This window comes from Leptosomus discolor, chromosome 20, assembly GCF_034619465.1.
Source record: "Leptosomus discolor isolate bLepDis1 chromosome 20, bLepDis1.hap2, whole genome shotgun sequence".
NCBI classification, from domain to species: Eukaryota; Metazoa; Chordata; class Aves; order Leptosomiformes; family Leptosomidae; genus Leptosomus; species Leptosomus discolor.
The window spans coordinates 11,252,004-11,275,338 of record NC_141410.1 but is presented as its reverse complement, the minus strand read 5'-3'; the positions used below and the strand labels follow the sequence as shown (position 1 = coordinate 11,275,338).

The following is a 23,335-nucleotide window of genomic DNA, read 5'->3' as shown; positions in this document are numbered from 1 at the left end:
CCAGAGAAGAGCTCCTGTTTCAGACCGATTCCTTGAGGTCTGGGGAACTCGCCTCAGCTCTGGCTACGAGCTTATCGGCTGCTGCGTGGCTCCTGGAAAATGCCAAACAACCTGGGTTCACCCGAGTCCCCATGAGAATAATTTATGGTAAGAAACAGAGTAATTGGGTTGCTCGATGGCTACCTGTACCACGGTCTCACACCTGGCATATCCAGCAAATGGAAGACACCAACGATCTTGTTCCTGTCAGCTCCATCCCATCACTAGCCATTATCTCAGCCACGTCAGCAGGGGCCAACATCTCATTGCTGCCCTTTTGTTTAAGATGCTTGACCGCTTTTGGTCTTCCTGCCCCCCCAAGGTTATTTTCCAGGAGCTCGTTGAGGCACTTTTTTATTTTGCAAACAGTTGGCACCCAAAGTGAGACTCTCTATAAAACCCTGACAAAGCATCAAGCTGAGCCGATAAGTACAACTCTCACCGTCTGCTGCTCACAGACGCACGGCATCCGAGCGTGGCTACAGCATCCCACCTGAATCCCGGAGGATTTCGGTTCCCCAGACTTCATTCACACAGCTCTGGCATTAAGAGCAGGTACATGCATTTCCCAGAGATTACGACTGCAACTCGGAACGTGAGGAAGGGGCGCTGCCATCACAAGCGAACGCCACGGTGGCCACCGCCAGCCTGTGCCCGCTGTACCTGCCTCTATAAAGGGACTGACTTTAGGCACAGGGCGGAGACACTGGCCGGGTCCCAGGCGAGGGCAGGGGACCCTCTGCCGCCAGCAGTCCCAGTCCACCGCAGCCCCGTGCCCCTGCAGCTCGCTCCCCTTTCGCTCCTGACCATGGGGTACCAGTATGCAATTAACGCTCTGTATTTCCAAAGACTTGTACCAGCACTTTAACGAATTCTCACCTGTAAGAAGGGCGAGTAAATAATATCCCACAAAGTGGCAGCCATTAAAACATGCCCACGCGCAGGACAGGGCCACACGCCGAAATCCCGTTTTGCCAGCTTTTGTGTCTGTTCTGCATTTTGGGGACAACACCAGATTTTGTTCAGGAACTCCAGCACCTTCAAACCCTTGGCACGACTCTGCTCGTACCGCTCCCCCTCACCATGTACACTTTGGTAAGCGATATCCGTCTTTGCCACAGGAGCTCAGGAAATTAAAATGTTTAATGCATCTCTGATGCATACAGAATTAGCAGCAATACAGCAAACAAGATCTGCTTTCCTTTCCACCACACTGTGAAATAAATAAATAAATAAAAACACATTAAAACCCAGGCGCGTTACGCGGAGACACAGGCTCCTCGCTTCCCGTGGAAGCCCTTATCTCCGTCACGGCCCACAATGCAATTACAAGATTACAAGGCACACGCTGCTTCAGCATCTGGATCCTCCGTGCAATTGCAGGGATCCCTACAGAAAAAGGAAACCTCTTAATCTTGTGAGGAACGGCAACAATTTTACCTCGCTGCGTTTCACCCCATTTAAAACGCTCCAGGAGCTGCGTGCTGAGCGACCTGCAGCGAAGGACTTTGGTCTTTAGAGTTAGCCTTTCTCCACACATGCACTGCGAGGCAACTACAGGGTCAAAAAAGAAAACGCAGACCACTGTCTCCTGTCCAAAAACTATTTACATTTATTTTGTTTTGCTGCAAACTGTCTCATCTAAATTGCAAACACTGGGAGAAAGTTCGGACCAATAAACCTCCACTCCCATCTCCAGTCCCCAGCACGTTAAATCGAGACCACAGATCCAGCAATCCAATCTCCATAAACTTTATTCTCAAAATATTTCATTCCTGGCCACCAATCTTTAAATCTCCAATTGGATTTTGTTTTCGTAAATGCATTTTCCCACAGAGCTGGCAGAAAATATATTTAATTTCGAATTTCTCTAAACTGAAATAGTCAATATAAATGTCAATGTGTATTTGTGCTGTACAGCCTTTGCAGCAACACAAACCTCACGTTTCAGAGTGGGGTACGGGGTGCCTGTTAGCTTGTGTTGCACTTGCACACTTGCTCTAACATTTTATTTAATAAGGATGGCTAAATAATATGGAAGTATATATGTATTTACATTTTTTGTTTGTTTGAGTTTTGGGTTTGGTTTTTTTGGGGGGGGGGGGGGGGGGGGCAGGGCATGGTCCAGAAAGAACCATGTCATCTACCACTGCTTTGCAGGCAAAGGGAGAGGATGATGGAGACATCGGAACGACACCCATCCTGATGCGGGGGCTGACGTCTGTCACCCCATTTCTTCAGACCCATCCAGCATATTCAGCCTCCCGATTCTTGCTCAACAGAGGAGGGTGCAAACCCGCGGCACAGGGTTCCTCCTCTTCCCCCCACATTACGTGGCGCAGTTGCAGCACGAATTACTCAAAACAATTTCAATCTATCTAGCGCTAATGTCATTAGCCCACAGAGATCCTTTTGGAATAATTTACATTGAAACTGCCTTTAGATGCTAAATGAAAAATGTTCACACTTTAGTGAATGGGATTTGAATTTCAATCCTACCACATGTGGCTCAGCTTTATTCACGCTATTTATTAAACGAGGGGGGGGGAAGGTGATGCAGTCAATTACAAAGCAATTACCTGAACCGCCCCTGCAAACCTGTTGCTGTGTGCTGAAGGGACGGTTGCCCTTGACTTGGGCAGAACTTGCCTACAGGCCACCCGCCCGTCACCCAAAAAGGGGTCCTGACCCCCATGTATGCTCAAAAGAACCCCCCTCCATTGTGTCTGTCTGGCTTTGAAGGCTCCTGGCCCGGCAGCACCGCACCCGCATCACATGTCGTTCAGCCCCATTTCTCAGCCTTTCTGCCATTTCACCAACGCCCAGTGACTGGACAAAGCCACCCCACGCACTGGAACTGGGGGCAGCCCTTCGACAGCTGATTTCGGAAACTCCGCAAGCCACAGAACTGTTGTAAGCGCCTTTGCTCTGCTTCTCCAATGTATTTTAAGATGACTTGTGCAGTCAAAAGGTCACTCACTTTTTAATTTACTCCAACAAAGATTTTTATTTGCTAAATGATATTAGAAAGCCCACAGATTACTTTTTCCACTGTGTTCAAAACACACTAGCTGGTACACACGCCGTAACTCTGCACAAGGCTTAACATTACTGTAACAGCACTGACGCCACAAGGGTAATTAAGGCAAATAAGCCGAGCCTGTCCTGCAGGTACCCTTTGCTGCTTCAACATTTGCAAGCACCGAACCCACCCCACCATTTACCTTTCACTGAAATTCAGCGCAAGCACGCCCCAGCCGAGCCAAAATCCCAAAAGCTCTTGCTCCTAGCTTTGTCTCATAATGCTCATGCAAACTCCTCAGTTGTGGCCATGAAGCAAATCGTTCTCAAAAAAAGAAAGTTCAATCTGTTAAGTTTTAAAAGTTGCCTTTTGTCAAAAGCAGATAATGAAGGGTAAGAACCCCTTACCCCAGGTAAGGATCCCTTACCCCACGTAAGCACCCCTTACCCCATGGAAGTCACACAAAACTAATGGTGGAAGGAATCAAATAGAAGTGAAAAAGACTAAGAAAGCAATTTAATCCTTTTATTCCACCTTTTCTCCATTCATCATACAAAACCAAAAGCAAAAACGTTTTCCACTCTGGTTGTGTCCAAAACGATGCGTGAACTAACCGAGTGCAAAAACAGTTGCTTGGCGTCACATCAGTTAAAGTAAACGTAATGTTTGCTCTTCCCACCCTGCAGCTCTCCTCCGTTCCTGCTTTTGCTATAATTCAGGCCATTCCCAGTATGTCACAACAGCAGGGATAAGAAACAGACCCTTTATTTCTTTGTGAATTTATTTTCCTCTCTCTCAGTCTGAGGCTCCCCCCGTTTACCAAGTGTCTCCATCTGGAAGCCTCCCAGTGACCCAACTTCACAGACAAAGCGAGGATCCATAAGGGAAACGTTTTCATCTGGCAGGCGGTGTTTGGGTACTCTGGACTGACACTGCCAGGCTGACAGAGTGAAGAAAATCCGGCGTAAAAGCTCTATTGCATCATCTCAAGATTTAAGAATTTCCCCAAAAACACTTGCCTGCTACAGCAAACCCCTTCTCTGGCGCTCGCTCACCGCACAGAGCACACCAAGGAACGAGATGGGGACAGGGCTTCCCCGGCGGGGAGGCACCGACCCAGCCCGGCCCTTACACCGGTACTTCATTTAAGAGCAGGGAAGAGCACGAGAGTAAAAGCAACCCGCAGCTGCACCTGCACCCGTTTACCTCCTGCTAGATCCAGGGAGCCCTTCAGGCTTTTGACCAAACAGAAACGCCAGCGCGCAGTGCTTAAAACCAAGCGTAGGCTCAAGCTGCTTTGCAAGAGCTGTGACTAGGACAGTTTCACGTGTGCCAGGGTAACGAGAAATAACGTGGACCCTCTTTCTTCCCCTGGACCGCGCTGGCATTGCCCCAGGAGCACGCCAAGCCAGCAGTCCCTGACCTCTGCCGGGAAGGGCCATCCTCGTCCCGTGAACCCCGTGCACAAGTAAGTTAATTCCGTCGGACCAAGAGCATCCCGAGGACTGCTGCCTTCACCCGCCGACGTTTCGTGCTACCCGTTAGCTATTCTCCCCCCACACTGCGCTGCCCAGCAGCAGTAACACCGCTGACCCGCTCTGTGAGCGGTGAGGCTGGAGTGTTTCATCTCTGAAAGTTCTCTCCCAAGGATGAATTTTCCTGGAGCATTGCACAGCAATGCACCGGTGGCTTGGTAGGAGCCAGTCCACGCAGGAATTAAAGCCAAACGTTTCATAGTGTGTCTCTGAAAAAAGCGCTCCTGCACGCACCCGCCTGCTACAACACCAACCAGCGCATCCATTTTCTCGCCGAGGCAAGGCTCCATCCAAGCTTGGGCAACCCCGGCTGTGCCAGACCTGGGCAGCGCATCTCCTCCAACATCATACGCAAGCCAGTGGCCCTGATCTCAGCTGAATCTTCATTCTGAGACACCCAGATATTAAGATGGCTTTTACTGCTGAAGTTATACACCGTAAAAGAAGCGATGACAATTAAAGGATTAGGCACGTTACAGGTCTGCTGAAGAATAAAGTCTCCTCGACACGTACAGGGCATTAGGAAAAGATGCCAAGACCCACGACCATTTGCTGTGAATTTATGTTACTGCAAGCGAATGCATTAGGATCCCGATATAGAAAACGAATTATTGATATGTATGTTCCCTTCAGAAGAGACTCTCAGGAGACCCATTCCAGATTTAATGATAATCCATATTCCCCTTCAGAAACAGTAAACCAACTCTCCGATTTCCTCAGGACTGCCACAGACACATGAATCATTAGGATGCCATCATAACCCTACGTTCAGGATGCCGTAAACACCACCTAGAGCAGGGAACAGAATAAAATCCAGCCACAGCTTGCGAGGAGTCAACACCTCCCACATCTCTGTACGAGCATCTGCTCATTGTGTCCACGGTGGAGATGCGCAAGCCACGGCAAAGCTGGGGAGATGCTGTTGGACTCTGGCCCTTCTAATGAGTACGGGGAGGCTAAGGGAGAGGCTGGTTAGAAATGGCAAAAGTCACGTATTAGGAGAGATATAAGGAAAATACCGTTAGCAGCGATGATAAAGAACAGATTTGTACAAGAACTGTCACTGCTCCTTGAGCCGTTTTTCTCCTTTGCTTTCAGGGCTGCGCTTGTTTGTGTTAATGTATGCACACGTGTGTGTCATATTTTCAGAAAGCCTTTCACATTAAACTCTCATTTCTCCTCCAAAGCCATCCCGCAGTATTTCTCTGGAATGCATTAAGCAGCCCGACTGAACAATGCAATCCTAATTAGTTTGCAAACTACACAGCTCACCTCTGAGGGCGAGCAAAGCCCACGTAAATTAAAGCGAATTGGATCAGACTGTCCTAGGAATAGTCCTCCAGATTAGTGCCGCTGGAGCGTGCCATCTCTGAAGTTGCTTTCACCCCCCAGTAATAACTTACAAGGAGATTTCACCGACAATAGCAGGGAATTGAGAGATGTAAAAACATTTTGCAGTTTAATATGCCATGATGGGTTATTTTACATAATACAGAAAAGCCCATTTGGTCACTTACTAAAAGGAAAAGCCATCTTGTTCGCAGCGCGTATTCCCAGCTCACGAGCCGTAAGAGTAAACGACGCTATTACCGCCACGGCCACACAGCCCGTGTGGCACCGAGGTTGGGCACGGCGCATCTTCCGACCCGAACGCTAAAGGAACCTTTCGCAAAGTTTTGATGGTGACATCCCAGGGTTTATGCAGTAATTGAATAATCTACAATTTCCATTCCTGTCCTCGTGGACTAATCTGTAATAGTGTTAAGGGACTGTTATGATATTAATTAAATACAAGTCCTGCATACAAAATTGATACTCTGCATCTCCACCTCCACAAGGGAGTTTCTCTCTTAATAAGACTTACATCAAGTTTCACCTTTTTTTTTTCCTAAGGAGTTCATAGATTTTCATATTGTACTGAGATAACATATATCTGTACACGAGAGAACAAGAAATCTCGAGCATGCGAGCTCTGGCACGTTCGTCTTGTCCTCTGCACTCTCCGACCTAAATCCGTGGTGCCAGACCAGGTCCAGGCTGACGAGCGGCCCTCCCCGAGAGCCGGGGCTGCTGGCGGTGGCGGCCACCGCTCGGCTCCCTCTGCGCCCCAGCACCGGCCGGGAGCCCCCACCGACGGCCGCGCTGCGGCCGCCTCAGCCGGGCGGGCTCCTGGAGCGCCGGGCTCCGGCCAGGCCCTTGGCGAAGCCCCACCGCAGGTCGCGTCGCTCGGGCTCGGAGAGGGGACGCCGCAGGGCACGGGACGGCCCCGGCGTTGCGAACCCTTTGCTCCAACTTCTCTTCAGGCACCGGGGTTTGCAGAGACTAAAATGTCCTCAATGCAGGATAGAGAGCGACAGAATCGGCGCCAACCTTCCGAAATGCAGAGCACGAGAGGGAAATTTACTATAAAAAGGCGACCCCAGGTTAATTTTGGCAGCGGTTTACTAGGAATTCACGTGCAAGCGCCCTGGAAAGGTCCATGCCCAGGACCAGGCAAACGCACCAGCTGAGCCAGCGACTGTGAAGTCAGAGCAGCACCAGTCTGGAATGACGCTGAAGCAATTTCAACACTCCCCCTACTATTATTTATTAGTTAAAATTTTTAATTATGCGAATTGATTAGGAACACATCACTAGGGATCCTAATTAATTAGAATTTTAGAAAGGATCACGGACTGGAGATTCTGAATGGATTCCACACAGAATTGCATAAAGGGGTGTATTAAGGGAAAGGCCAAATTAACTTCTTTCTGGTTTATCCAGCGATTTCTAACAGGATTGTGCATCAGATTAACCAAGTAACATCCAAAACCTTCATTCACAGTGACACTAACCAAGACAATGGCTTGAGGATTTCAGGCAGTTATCATTTAACTTCTGCTTGGTTAATTAGCTTATTCCTCGTATTCATTATTTACTTAAATTAGCATATTCCTATTTAAAGTAGTTTATTCCTTATTTATGTCCTAAATTTGCTTTAGCTGCATTGTCCATGCTCACCAAATCCTTCCGTGGGGTCTGACAGACACCAACATCCCCAAGTATCTGGTGTAAAGTTTTTGTTTCAAAAGGCAATTTTTCTCCTTACCCAAAACTTGGAAATGAGGACACTCAGGAAGTAATTAATTATTAAATCCACTAATACAAATCCCTTCCCAGAACTGGCTGGTCAGTAGTTTCATGGGCCAATGTGTTTCTCCTTCTCGCCTACTAGCCGCAGCTCCCAAAGCTCTGTTCGGATCCTATCGATGCTCTTGGCTCTCGGCTTTGCAAGTATTTTTCCATCAGTGCGACGATGATACCTATTTATCTTCTGGCTGCAAGAGTCGCTGAGATGATCTGGCAGTGCCACAAGGCAGACAGTTATTTCATGCCCTGTTAAACCCTAATGTGGTTAACTACAGTATCGCTCCAACTTTGAAAAAAACCTTTTTTATTGTTTTAAATCTGTTGCCTATGTGTCCAAGTAAAGAACACCGCTTCCTATTAGGATGGGATCAGAAACATAAACCCATAACACTATCCATGAAGTAGCACGGTGTACTGATCGAATACTGAATTAAGAAGGTTAATCACACCCAGTTCTGCCCAAACGACACGCAGAGGTCAAGAAAACGAACTTTTTCTGCATTGTTCAGAATAGAGGTGGGCAGCAATCACTCAGTGCCGCCCGGGCAGCGCGGGGGGACAGCGAGGGGCATCAGGGCAGGGCAGGCCAGCGAGGGGCCGGGGCAGCAGTGCTGTGGCTTTTCCTCCGGCCTTCGGAAGCCACGGGCACGCTTTCGGGCACAGTCGCTACAAGAGATGCTTGTACAGCGGACCCAACTCTTCCAGACCCAGATTTATGCAGGGGTTCAATTTCAGACCCAAACCTCTATTTGCCTGTTCCTGCTGGTTTCTTTTCTTCTGTCCCTGCGTACATAAATTATGACGCCTTGAATCATCCGCTCCTTTGCATGCTCTGATACCCAGAGGAAAGAAATATTAATTTCTTTTCAACACTGAGATGATCAATCTAGATTTTCATAACCCTTAGTGCTACTTAACACGTTGATTTATGCAGAAGTTGCATTCCTCCAGTTTTGAGCCCCAGTAAAAATTGCTGTTAATTGTCCACAGCGTTGGCTCAAGAGCCGGGTTTGCACTCGGTGACTGCTTTATCTGCTGAGAGACCCACTGACCGCAGAACTGTCTGCACCCCGCATCTGCCAAAGCCAGGAGGCGCAGAGCTGGGTCTGATGGACTTTGCAGCAAGAAGGTTGAGGGATGACTTGATGAGAAGGCATAAGTACCTTCTTGGAGATAAAATACCCGGCACTAAAGGGTTCTTAAGCTGGAGAAAGACACAGGAACGAATGGCCAAACCCCGGCACATCCAAATCACAAAGCAAGCACGTTGACACTTATTTTCTTAAGTGGCGAATGTGATCAGCCTTGGGAAGAAAGCCTGAAAGCTGCGCGTTCTCCAGCTCCTGATACATCCAATTTCAGATTTGTTGCCTTCCAGAAGACACACTTCAGTAAAATATAAATCACTGGGTTCGGCACAGGGCTATTTGAGTTAAATACGATCGCCACCCACATCCACGCAGTCAGGCACTCTAGGAACCCAACAACTTTGAAAAAACATGTCAGAAAGTATTTGTTGAACCACATGTAGGTGTGGTAGCCAACGGTCACCACCACCCCCCCCCCCCCCCCCCGCAGGTAAGTTTTGCAGCACAGGTTTTGGCATTCTGCATTTTTAAAGTTCACAGAAGTTAGTTAAATCACGCTAGGCAAACCTGAAACAAAAACAACGCACAATTTCTATTATGCTGACGTTTTTTGGGGCTTGTCATAATAAAACATTGTTATTGGATGTAAAAATTATGGAACAGAGTTATGCCTCTCTGGTGTAATATAATGCAATCCATTTAATACTATTTTAAAACCCAAAACCTCATTAAAGCAGACAGAACCTAAGAATGACAAATCGCCCAGAAGGAAGCTGGAGCACAAGATGTATTCCAGGCGCTCGGCCGCTTCGCATTCCCCGCGCTCAATTCGGCAAACCCCCCGGCACGACTCCCAGAGCCGCGCCAGGGAGCGCAGGGTGCTCTCGCCCGGACACCAGGAAGGTCAAAGCCACACAAAACCTCTGCCAAGCCAGGCCTGGGGGGGCTGAGGTTGGAAAGCTCGGCTCAGCCCGAAGTCCAGCCTGAAAGCTATCGGACACGCCTCGAGATAACAGGTGAAGCTTTGCTGCCACCAAACACCACCAATTATTCCAAACGCTGCGAATGGTGCCATGTTACGCCCACATCACTGGGTGCAGCCTCCGACCCGCAGCAATGCACGCAGTCTGTTAGCTGCAGAAATCAATACAGCTTACACAAATACACACCCTTAAGGCTTCGCTATTCATTTGCTGAAATTAGAGCATTTCTTGATGACACAGCCAAATGCTACAATTACACATTTTAACACCCTTCTACCATTTTGGCCCCAAGTTCAGTATCAAATGCAGGGAACGCAGCCCTCTCGTCTTAGGAACTAAGCTAGGCAAAGCTCTGCAGCTGGACTTCTACTATCAGAAACTGTAATTCCTATTTAATAAAATATAAAAGTTAGATAAATGTACTACTTATCCACATCTGTGCAGACCTTTAACTCCAGAGGCGATCAGTGCGATCAAACAGCTCTTTCCTCACATAGACAGAGTTTAAGAAAGAACACCTGGTCAAATAACGACACTATTTAGAACAAACAGGCTTATTCCAGAAATACGTATCAAGTGAAATCACCCATCTGGATTTCTCTGAATGGCTAAATACCATCACTAGAGCAATGGTCTCCTTCAAAACATGCCTTGCAGCAGAGTCTGATCCTGGTCTGAATTCAACAGAAACCCTACTCTGCACACCAAAAAACCAAAAAACTAGCCGGTATTTTGTAAGAATCAAACCATACACATACAAAGTTTACACAATAAAAAAAAAAAAAACCAACGCTTAACAACACCCCCCACACACACCCACACCCCCCACACCCCCCCGATATTTGGCTACTGTTGTGCAGCACCTGTTCCAAAAAGCACATATTCTACCAAAAGATGCTCGGTGTGAAGACCCTTCAGTGTCCTTCTTCAACGCTGCAGCCATACAACCTCATGACAAGCAGAGAGCAGTAACACGGTGAAGCTGTATTCAAATTTTTCTCAGAATAGTAATCAAGAACATATGTATATTTTGGGGGCTGGGGGGGGAAGCTGGAATTCAGCAAATATAAATATTTTTCTGAACGTGTGGCCAACTCCATGTTGAACGTATTTGGGGAGCCATTGCTTCCCAGCCCAGCTACCACCCAAACCTGCCCCACTCCTACCTCCACTCCTTGGACCTTCAGTTTCATGTGATCCTCTCTGGTGGTTTTCCCATCTTTCCTTTTTTTCCAGCAATATCCATCTTTCCTGTATTTCACCTTCTTCCTATTGTACAGGATCATAGAACCATTCTGCGGTCTGAAAACAAGAAACAGTTTTGGATTACATAAAGAAAAAAAAAACCACCCTAGGAAAGGTTATGAAGCAATGTACTACAGACCAGCGAAAGTCTCTGCACAAAAGAAACACTCTGTATTTGGCATAATAGAAATTTTCACCTTTTGTTGCTGTTAACTGGATTAACTGATGTTTTACAATCTGCAAAATTTTACTTGAGAATCTCGTACCTAACGAAGTAAGTGTGCCAGTGAGAGGTATTAAAAAAAAAAAAAAAAAGGAAAGCTTCTAATAAAATAGCCAGTGTTTTCATAGGATTTATTATGATTGGGCTCAGCTACACACTGAAGATTAGGAGGACAGAAAGGTTAAGGAAAAAAAGGATTGTTATTATTTTATTATAGACAATCTCTCTCTCTTAAATGCGTCAGTAGGATTAGATAACAACCACCTCTAACACAGCACCAGAATATGGAAAAAAGCATTAGTTTATAGGCTGGTTTTGGTGTTCCACAGTGTTAGACATGGAATAACCTTCTCTCTTTTGAGCACCTCCTTGACTTCGAAGACGCATGAAAACATTTTCTGCTTAGAAGCCGTGCTGGTGCTTTGGACTACCAACAAAGGCACGCTGGCGCTTGAACAACAGACAGGAGTCAACGTCTTTTTGGTGTACAACGGTATTTCCCAGGAATGTTTCGCCCTCTGCTAAGCCAATACACAATAGGGGCACTTCTGCTGTAACACTACAAAATAAAAAACCCCAACACATCACTGCAAAGACAGCGTCATCCCACGCAGGCAGCAGTGCCGGGGATGCTGCAGGCATTTACAGCGCTGCATTAGTCACAGCGATTTGGCTTTAGGACACCAAGAACAGAACGAAAAACAACGACATTAGCAGCAGCAGCAGCAGCAATAAACAACTTTCACAGGAAAGCTTTGGCTGAAGCCTTTTGATAAAGCAAAACACTTTCCTTGTATGAACAAACCAAACGAACAGAAAGAAGCCTTTTAGGAGAGAGTGACAGGGTCCCCCTCCCCATCCATCATGTCACTCCTCGCGCCCCTTGACTTGTCGGTCAGTGGCAGCCAGGCAGCCTCAGACGGAGGAGAGCGATACCTGGAATTGCTAAAAATAAAACCCTGAATATTTTCATGCCCAGCCAACGCCAAATAAAGCGGTTTGTGTTCACGCAACATTGGCTCGTGACTTTGGAGCCATTCCGAAGGTGCAAAAACCAGTGCCTGGCCCAGCTGGAAAAGCACCCTTCTTCCCTCCCGCTTCCACGTGTCAGACAGCACGTCACCATGAAATGAGCACAAGAACAAGCTTCTGCAGGTACTGTCTCCTCATTTTTCTCTAACAAAACACTCCATTTGAAGACAGCCGCCTTCACCCATGTTTATCACGTAATAACAGGGCAGTAACGTTGATCTAAAAGCTGTTAATTAAAGAGTAACTCATCCCAATGCTCCATTAAGTGCATAAAGGCCTCTTGCTACTGAGGAAAACAAGCTCATGATGGTTTTCTACCGCCATCGCCCAGCTGAAATTACCTGGATCAACCAGTGCAACGCCCTTCCTCTGTCAAACAAACACCATCAGCAGTCGCGGGACCTGCTGCCAAAACCCCATCCTTTTCCCTTTTTCCCACATACATGTAAATATCTATTCCCTGTGACCAGAAGCTCGAGTGAGCTCCGTTCCCCCAGGCTACGGCTCCTCCTCTGCCCGCCCCTGCCCCAGCAGCCCAGCCCAGGGGCTCGGGGAGGCTGCTCCTCTCTGCTCCCGTGCATCGCCCTGAAAACAAACACTTGGGTGTCAGCGCAAGCACGGCCTCTATTCCACAGCCTCTATTCTATGTCGTAGACAGTGTGGGATTCGTTCAGCGCAGCTATTGCATATCTTGTTTCGGTGTTTACTCTATAAACCTCCAGTCACTGCACGTGTGGGCTCAAACCCTCCTCAAAACACCAAAGATCTCCCCCTGTCGCCGTCACGGAGACGTGCCCTACGGCTTACAACAAGCTACTGCGTGTTTGGGGCGAGCAATGAAAAGACAGCGCGGGAGCTGAGCTCCTGCCCAGCGCCTCGGCACTCGCACATGTGGCTTTTCGGAAAGCACACGCGTGAAGGACCTGGAAGTTTCCTGATGCGAGCAAAATCCTGCTTTTCTCGCAGTCAGTGTCGTGAGAGCGCACGGGTGAAGGGACCGCAGAGCCGAGCTCTGCCACCCCGTGCTGTTCTGCAAGGCCGGAATTGCGTTTCTGTTGGTTTATTTCCGCGGTGAAAGAAGAACAGGGCAAGAGGTCACTGCAAAACAGCTAATGAGATTCATACAAAATAAAGCACAACGAAACAAAATCTCTCAAGGATCTCTAGAGCAGCTGTCGATTTTGATAAGAGCATATCGAGTTGCTTTAAGGCTCATAGAAAGCGACTGGTTTTTAAAGATATCTTCACAAAATGAGAGGCAATTTTAACCCGATACACATTGCTATTGTACTCTGCTTGCTGCAAGGAAGAACAGAGAGGGAAGATCTCCTGTGCTTATCTCTCTGGCGCACAACCACAGCCAAGAGCAGCAAATTGATGGTTGCGGGAAGATTCAGCGGACAAGGTCCGACCGGGATTCCCAGGACGCACAGCAGTTGCGACCCCAACCCACGTCTCCTCACGGGGTTTTGCTGCTCAACCTGAATTCGGGGACTTCGCTCGTACCTTGGCAGAAGAGGGGGACGAAACCGCGTGCCTGAGCATGGGCTACCCCGGGACCGCAGCTCCCTGCGGGCACGTGTCCAGGGAGCCGGCAGCCGAGGCGGGTTGGCTCGCCCGCGTGCCACCAGGCACGGAGAGTCCTCCTCTGAGTTAAACTCCACCTGGAACCAGGGCAATAACAACAATACTGGAACATTAATGGCAATTTTCTTGATTTGATTAGCTGCTACTTTGCAGCAACATAGTGCTCTTTTCATTAAGGCAGGACTAAACGGAAAATAATAAAATAGTATTTTAATACCTCTGTTCAGCTGAAAGCAGGCAAGCCAGCGTGATCCAAACCCACCAAGAAGCCTGTTTGTGCCGGCAGCGTGAGGTGTTGGGGCTGCTGGGGGGTCAGTGGGCCCCTGCAGAGCCTGGCTGCCGTGTGCCCCCCTCATCCCCCCTGGGGGGGGCGGCTACAGCCCAGTTTTGCAAGTTTTGCATCGCGTGTGACAAAGACCAGACCCGTGGCCGTGAAATGGCAGCACGGTCTCACAGCAAGTCGCCTCACCTGCATTTGCTCCACATCAAACCAGGCTCCTCTGCTTACTCACTCCAGCTGATTCCCCAGGATAATGCAGAAAGGTCAACAGCATTTCCCCCTCCGCTCAGAACAAATCTGTTTGCAAAGAGCCAAGAAAGGGCGTGTTGCTCTTGCAAAAAAAGAGGCAACGAACAGACAGAAAGGGACTGGGAAGAAGCAAACAGAGCAATCCTAAACCATGACCCCCCAGCAGCGGAGGAGACGAGCACTTTGCCTGCCTTGCTCACGTACAGCACATCACTGTACTCAGTCACGGCTGGGAACGCCGACCAGCAAACCTTCGCCACGGCCACCGCTGCTGCTGCTCTGCCAGCAGAGATGCACACCGCATCCTCAGATTCACCCCCCTCCAAAACCCCCGTGAGCCCGGGCACGATGGCGGGGACCTGCCCTCGGCATCAGCAGCCGGGCACGCCGCTTGCCCGCCTCCCCCGAAGCTGCACCGAGCGAACGCCTGAGCCCCGAAACAAGGGCAGCCGGGCTCTTGGCAGAGACGGTGCAATTATTTCTGGTCCCACTGTGGGGAGCTTGCAGGATGGTCTACTTGCTTACAGACCCAAATAGCAGGCAGCACAGTCACAACTCTGAATTTCCTCTCTTTTATGAGCCTGTGGCATTTAAAAGCTGCCTGATCTCTATTTAGGTTTCTTGCTTGTGGCCTGAGGGAAGGAGGGGAAAGGACAGGAAGAGTAATTGCAGAGCAGAAAGCCTTTTGTCTTCAGTATTGATGAGATTGAGATGCTTCCCTCCCTCTCCCCGTTATTTACCACCACGTCTCTCTCATAAATTGCCACAACAGCGTATGAGCTACTCTTGCCCAAATTGTTCCTGCTACAGCCAGGAAGGAGATGCTAAATTCCATTTTTGGACTTATTTTCAAAGCGAACAATAATACCCTGTGGTTGATTGGTCTCAGGACCTGCTGGTTGCTTGGGGTTACCCGAGGCTCCTGAGGATGCTCACCTCCAGCTCAGGACCTGTCCAGGCCACCAGATAAACTGGAGTTTCTCTCAGTAGCAGAGAGAGAGGCGGTAATGGAGTGCTTGTACCAGCAGGAAACACCGGGGATTTCCAGGGAAGATTTTCCAGAAATGTCATTTTTGATCTGGCACCAAGTTCAACTGTGCATACCTACTACCTCTAGTGCCACGTCCTGTTCTAAAGGGTTTTTGTTTCTTATCTATAAAGTCCCTTACTTGGACAATAGGACTCTACTTATCTTATCATGAACACGAGCCAGATACAAGAAAGGAGCAAAGAAAAAACAAGTTAAGATTAGGATATTTTGGTCAACTGATGCTTTGCATCTGCCCCTCCACTGTGCTCATAAATTAAAGTCCCTTTGTCCTAAATGACCGAGATGTTCCCCTAATTACGTTACCGCAATATTAATAAGGCTGTTCCATGCAACTAACTCCCTCTAAATTGTCTCATCAAGATTTGGTAAATGTCAGACGTATCATTTAATGAAAACTATGTTTTACTGCCTAGGGAGCTCGGGCTGCCGAAAGGGAATCGCAAATACTGCAAAGCCAAAAGCAACTCTTTTTCCGGGACAACAGAATAAGATCAGCCAGAACCCTTCCTCAAGAAGGTCTGTGGCTCTAAAATTACTTTTTTATTTTATCATCTTATATTTATTTCAATTCCCTGCCAAGGCAGGTATTTAAAGCAGCTCAGTTCTTCACAATAAAACCACAAAACCAGGTGTGAAGCTGCTCACGGGGGGCCTTGCCAAAGCCACAGCAGCAAGGTGAGTGCTTGCCAGCGAGCCGCTGGTCGCAGGAGCTGGGGAAAGGCTGCCTCGGCAAAGCTGGTGGCTTCCTCTCCCGGCCGATCCGAAGGACGCGGTGGTCAGCCAGCTGCCTGCTACACCATCCCCCGGAGACGGAGGGGGACGATGGTTAGAGCAACAGAGCAATAAAGCAGAAGGGTATCAACACCAGACACTTTCTGCACTGCACTGGTGCAATAAGCAGCAGCCACCCCCAGTGTGTAGGTGATGAAGGCCCCCTCCATCCCCCCCTCCCGCCCCTGCCACACACTGCACTGAGAAATGGCTCCTGCTAACAGTCTTGATTATGCTATTTTTTATCCTGCGTAACTGTTAGCTTTATTTTCTCTGGCTATGAAGTTATCACGGAGCCAAGGGACAGCAAAAGGGGACTATCTTCCATCTTCTGAATCTATGCACGATAATAATGAGAAATTAACTTCCACTCTCCCAGAGGAGCAACCTACTGATGCAGAAACTAGCTGGGAAAAGCTGGAGTCTTGGAGGAAGCCTTGGGAAGAGAGACAGAGCCTTGTAATAAATCATTACACTAAATCATTGCCCTTGCTTCCCAACTAACACAAAGAGGACAAAGTCCTTGAATTTACCCTCATCCCGAGAACCCAAATTCCTCCCACGGGTGTAAAACAAGCCAGCAACAAGCACAGGGACACCCTTCTCTGAGGAGCTGTCTTGCTGGAAACCAGAGCCGTGTATAGGTTTGCAGAGTGCACCACGTTTCTGTCCCGGAGTACAGCAGGACTGGCTGATGACATCGTGGTCCAACACGCTGACATCACTCGTACATGCGTCCCAGCTAATCCAAGCAAGCGCTAAAGCAGGAGCCATGGTTAACCATGACTGTTTTCTTCAGCAGCTTTGTTAAGTTCCTAAGAGAGGAGTGCAATCGTTCTCCTGCTGAGCACATCTGGAGGAGCTTCCCAGACTCAGGGTAAAACAATGTGCAAGTCGTGACACGTTGCACAGCACGACAGCACCATGTCCCGACACACCATGCAACACAACACTGCTACGGCAGGAGCTGGTGCTATTACACACCACAAGGTATTTCTACTTTTTAGCCTCCAAACTCGCAAAATGCACGTCCTCCTCCTGTTGCACGTTCTTTATTACTGACAAGGAATCAAAATCTGTCACGATGATTACAATGAAGAATCCCATTCGACAAAAAAGTCAAGGCAGGCCTCCCTTATCACATGCCTTAGCGGAGAAGCAGGGAAGCTCATGGAGAGGGACGGGTCCAAGCCCACCAGTGGGCTCCACCAGCCACGATGCGTGCGGCTACAGCTTCACCCAGACGACGGCTGCAACACAAGCATGGGGCAAGGTGGAAGGGGAAGGTGGCCCTAGAAAGAGTTATTGTCACAAGAAATATTCTGCAAATATTGGAAAAAAAATCATGCCTCAAAATAGTCTTCTCAAAAACTAATTAAACTAGAGAGAGAGCACCGAGACTACAATACCCACGGGAAATCACGTACCTCTTTGGACACACTGAGAAAAATTGTGTGTGGCCAACACGGGGCACTTTAAAATAACACAGAGCATATATAATAACATCAGACAAGACTGACGCAGGCCCGTAATTCCCTCATCTGATACTCGGACAATTTGCTTAAAAGCATCATCTATTCAGTCTATGACACCGACTCGCTTTGCTTCGCTGGAAATCACGTTTGGTCGGTTCCGGGCCATACCCGACGGCATCAGCCTCTCCTGGATCTCATCCGGCAGCAGAGATCCCTCGCCCACGACATCCCCCCTCCCTGCCCGTCCGTCCCAAGGGGGACAGAGCACGCAGCATCAGCAGTGAAAACCCACACCAAAGTGGCGGCTGGATTTGGGAACGGGGAGACGCACCAGGAGCGAGTGTTCCCAGGCACGTCCCTTCCCATGCAGCATTCCAGGGCAGGCACGGGTTTATCCTGTAGAGCTCTGCTCCATCTGGGGCCATCAGACATTCCAGGGGATGGATTTCAAGTAACCACCTATTAAATTCTCCTTCTTTTTCTTTTCCCCACCATGTGCACCTTTAAAGCCCTTGCACTGCAGCTCTCCCTGGCAGGGCAAGGAGGGATGCACGGGGACTGCCGGTCGGGATCACTCCCCACTGACAGCAGGATGTCAGAAACACTTCATCTCTTGTTTCTTGTTTCAACAGAAGAAAAAAGTCTGATGACAGAGGTTATTTCTCCCCTGAGAAAAGCTGCTCTCCAAGTCTTCATTTACCTTGACATTTCCCCTGCACTGTACCAACAGCTCACTGGAAGATCACAGCCCGAACGGAAAACCAAACGAGGAATCTCGAGCAGCCACAGCCCGGGACTCCTCACCCTGGCATTTCAGAGCAAGCCCATCCTTGGCCAAGCAGACACCCAGACACGGGTGTCGGTGCAGGGGGCCACCGAGATTCACTTGTTGGCATTAAGGAAGGGGTGACCCCAAGGCAAGGCACAGCCTAACGCCTCTGTTAGAGGGCGATCATCACCGCGCCACCCAGGCACAGATCTGAGGGATGCTGTCACAGGCACCCATAGTTCTCTTCCACATGGAGAGTTTTAAAACAATATTTACACAGACAAACGGTTTCAGACGTTGAGGAACTCGTCCATCACAGCTGTATCACTGGCAGATCACCAGGAATTTGTTTTATAAACATTTTTCCCCCTCCCCTCCCAAATACATGTTTGGCTTTTACCCTCAGGCAGGGACACGCGCTCACCCTGGAAGAAAAGAAATCCCAGCATACGTTCAGCCTTTCTCACGGGACCACAAACTGGAGAAAAGCCCCTCACAAGAACTTAATAGAGATGTTCGGACTTCGCCGTGTCTGCTGAGGACCCAGCAGTGTGTCACCTTGCAGGAAGAGGCCACCACCATTAAAGTCCCCGTTGCCCTCACTTGAAGTTGAGATCATTAGTGCAGCAACCGAGGGAATTCCAGATTACATGTTTGGAATTTATCTGGTCTTGGAACTCTGCAGAGATGAAATAAAGACTTCAGAAGAAGTCTTTTTATCCATGTAGGAAGAGATATAAATCATAAAAAAATGTAAATACACTGGATTTTTTTTGTCTCTAGAATGAAACGTCATTTGCATTTGAGATGAAAGTGAATTTGTTTTGTATCTGTGATACTTAAGAAGTTAAAGTCTAAAATAACAGACTTCGCAATTTTATCCAGAGTTGCAGTTAACGCGATGGCTAATCCCATCAAGGGGACATTAATTGGTGTCTAGATGCTCCTTTTCATAGCAGCAGTAGGCCATAAAACTTAATCCTTACCTCCTCTTTCCAGCATGTAGCCTCTGTGTTCATCAATAAAAGCAATGCTATTCATTAAGTACGGGAGTAATTACCTACAGCTTCAACAAACAGGACTGAACAAGCGCACACCAGTACAAAGCTGGTTTTCAGGGTACATTTTGAAGGCTGAAATACAAGCTACAAAGCACTCAAAGCGCTTGGCACTTTTTTCTGGTGTGTGCTCGGGCACCCACTGACCAACCTTACCCCAAAATCAGTTCCTTGGGGCTATTTAAGGAACGATTGGGACGCCAGTGCTGCAGAAATGCATCTCCAGCTACTTCTGCTTGCACGGTATGCTGCTACAGAGGTCAACCCAAGTAACATCTGGAGCTCTACTGACTTAAGCAGGACCAAAGTCTGTCCTAAACCATCTTCCCAACAGCAACAACTCTGCAGCACAATGCAAACAGGTGCAAAGCATGGCAGATTTGTCCACGGGCGGTAGCACAGCAGACCCTTGCCCATGCCTGTGTCCCCCGCCAAAGTCCTCAGAGGGCTGCAGAGACGGAGGGCAACAGGGCAGCTATGGGGCAGGCATCTCCACTTAACAACAGCTCCAACCCGTAGAGCTTTTCCTGTCCTAAGACCTATTTTTATGAATGTGCTGGAAAATCCTGTACGTTTTTACTCTCCGTACTTGTTCTTGACACAACTAGAAAATAGGCAACAGTGATAACAGCACTAATAATAGTAATACAACTAATAACAGGATTTGACTTCTCAGTAAACATTTACTCTGCTGCCTTTTACGCTGAATGGTATCGTGTTTCGTTGCCAAAGAGTGAACTCCATGAAAGATTCATCCAGCATCTTTGTGTATCATGGTTACTCAGACTGACTAATTCAACCATTAACAGTTCTCTTATTTTTAGAGCAAATCAAAAAAAAATCAGGGGGGAAAAAAAATATCTGTATTGTCACTGCTTTTGACATAAGAGACAGCCATCTCCCCCTATCCCTGCTTTGGTTTCTGGAGTCTCCATCCCTGTGTCTCCCTCCACAGCACCATCTGGATGTCGTCCTTCCCTGATTTACACCTCAGGGCACATCAGTTAGAAACTGCAGCCTTGTGAAAGTACCAACAGCCAAACTCTGAGTCAGAGCAGGGTTTTTTTTCAGGAAATAATTTCTGTGTGCCATTACGATTTTGAGCAGCCCAAAATATTGAATATTTAACACCTCCCAAAGGAGGGAAATGGAAGTCAGGCGGCTCCACTGCCAGACCTCGCACTGCCAAAGCCACAAAGCATCCCCAATCACCCTGACTTGTTCCCATGCCTCCATTGACCAGATCTTCTTCTCAACTCAAATATCTGTATCTCGAGACCACAAATGGATCTCAAAAAGAAAATAATCATCTGCTGAAGAAATGTTTCATTTGGAGGAAACAAAGGAACTGGAGGAATTTCCAGGGAGTTTATAGGTTACGCATTATTTTAAATCACTTTGTCGCCCCGGGTAGCTCGATGTACTTTACTGGTATAAATACATGCCACATCGATTTGGCAGCACGGGTCTATGCCTGCCTTCAGCAGAGCAACCTCATTCAAACCCTTGATGTCGGGGAAGAATTTCCCTGAGCTTCGGGGTGTCTGGAGTTCAAGCACAGCCCTTGGCCCTGAGCACTCCCAGGGTAAATTCGGAAGCTGTTAGGCACTGCCTGGGGGCAGCTACCTCCACCCCTCTATTCTTGGGATAACACAGCAAGAAACAGTCATTTGACTAAATGAAAAAGAAAAACTAACCCAAACTCTTCTTAATTTAGGGGCAAAGGAGAGCAAGGAAACAGAGGACAAAACCCCACCGAGGTCCTAGAAAAGCCACATTCGGAGATGCACTTCTTGCAAACTAATTTGCAGGGGAAACAACCCATGAGCAGAAGTTCAGCCAGCGGGCGGCCTCGTACGCGCTCTGATCGCCCAGAGAACGTGCCCTTTCCTGCAGCGCTGCTGTAACGCGCCCGCGGGCAGGGTCACCCGGGGGCTGCTCGCCAAGGCCGGTGAGGCAGCTGCAGCTCACCCCCGTGGCTCCCCCGACACCGCCAGACAGGCGAGCGCTCCTCTCTCCCGCAGCGCAGCACGTCAGGCCTCGGGTCAGCCCCTCGGACGGAGGCTCAGGGCGCAGCAATACCCTTCTGGAAACTGCGCTGTCCCAAAGCTGTATCTTCAGTCCAAGCAGCTAGCAACAGTATTCCCAACATTTTTTACTGAATAACATGATAATTCATGTGTCGATGGTTCTAAGCTCTATATCAGATTTGAAAAAGAAATTAGAAACAATCTTTATGAACTCCTCAGTATGCCGAGCAATTGAAACCTCCTCATAACTATATAGGACCAAAGCTAGAATATTAAAATTGTCATTAAGTGGAATGCACACGAAATGCTGAAAAGTCTTTTGGCAAATTATTTCTTGATATAATGACATGCTATAGACCTAAATCTTAGTACAAGGCATGAAAAAAGACAGTTAAATCAACTTTGTTCATTTAAATATAATTTTAAAAGAACCGGCATTCCTCTCTTTATTGCTCAAGGATCTTTATCAATTTTTTTAGCCCTCATTTATTTCTCATCCTTACTCCCACGGGGATGCCATTTGATTTATTGGGAATTAGTTCTTACAAGTCATGAATGCTTTAAACTGTTTTCAGATTAATCATCCCGGTATCTGTTCACGTACCGAGGAGAGCCCCCGCTCCATCTCTGCGTTCACACGCACCCGAAGGGCTCCCAGCCCGCTCTGTGCCAGCGGCCGTTCTGCGTTATCGATTGCTCTCTCCATGGAAACGGGTCGTTATGGCAAGGACCTGGGGCTCCAATTAACTTTTAAAAAAACTTCTTTTGAGATGGCCTCGTGCTGCAGGCACTATTTTGGTCATGCCTCTACCGCAGGCAGCTTTAGAGCGAGGTCACCTCCCGGTGCAGCGGTGATACCCGCACCCGCAAATGCTGCCCCGTTCTTACTGGGGAGGGAGACAACGGAAAAAAATTCTGTCTATGTATTTAATTCCCTTCCAGTTCAACTTTGCTGCTCATCGCAGCCATCGGCTCAAGGCTAACAAGGTTTTCCCCAACCAAGCGGAGCTATATCTCAGTTTGTCCAAAACACTGTATTCTGGGGAAGCTGCCAAGATGCCATTGACGCCCGTGTCCGTGGGCTCCCACGGTGCTGCCTGCCCTGCCCTGCCCAGCAGCTGGCGGGAGCCGTGCGGGGTCTGCTGGGGACCGGGAAAGCCTCGGAGGGGACGGGAGGAGGTCTGCGCCACACTCAGAAAGTGCCGATGGGAAGGAAAAGGTTTCTGGTTCTCCCTCCGCTAGCAGCACAGAGCTTGGCTCATGACTTGAGACACTATAGAAATCTGTGAATATTTGAAAATTGAATAATAACTCGTTAATTATAAATTTTAATTGAGAACCACTTCAAAACAGAATTGCAGTTCGACAGTTAATGAACTTCCATCACTGCAGCAAGCGAAACGGCTGGAGGAACAGCGGGGGCAGACCCCACTGTCCTCCGGGCATCTGGAGAGATGTTCGGCAGCACTGAGACTAACCAAGGAGCTGGGGGGAGCCGGGGCTGGTGAGACTCTGGCTGGAAGCGCCGGCGACACTCGGATGGGAGGGAGTGAACTCCCAAACTTTGCTCCAGCACAGGAGGAGGACTGATCCCTATAGACAACATACAGGCGACGGCAGCGGGGACTTCAGGAAAGACACTAAGCTTATAAGGAACCATTTGTTTGCCTCCTCCCACCATTTTGAAGCCTTACAAATTGGCACCTACCAGCTTTCAGAGCAAACGCAGCCCCTGAAAATGAACCTGAAGGAGCAGCAGAAACCCCAGG

General features: G+C 48.4%; 1 protein-coding gene across 3 annotated transcripts in view; it reads right to left on the bottom strand.

Annotated features, from left to right (window-relative positions):
• Nucleotides 1–23,335, bottom strand: part of CAMTA1 (calmodulin binding transcription activator 1) — a 305,617-nt gene that overhangs the window by 186,761 nt on the left and 95,521 nt on the right. The window contains exon 5 of one of the 3 annotated variants that reach the window (XM_086476363.1): nt 10,963–11,098. In XM_086476363.1, the coding sequence (XP_086332489.1) occupies nt 10,963–11,098 (136 nt within the window). Of the gene's footprint in view, nt 1–10,962; nt 11,099–23,335 lie in introns of those variants that run through there. The other 2 variants (XM_086476364.1, XM_086476362.1) reach the window with 2 other exon arrangements.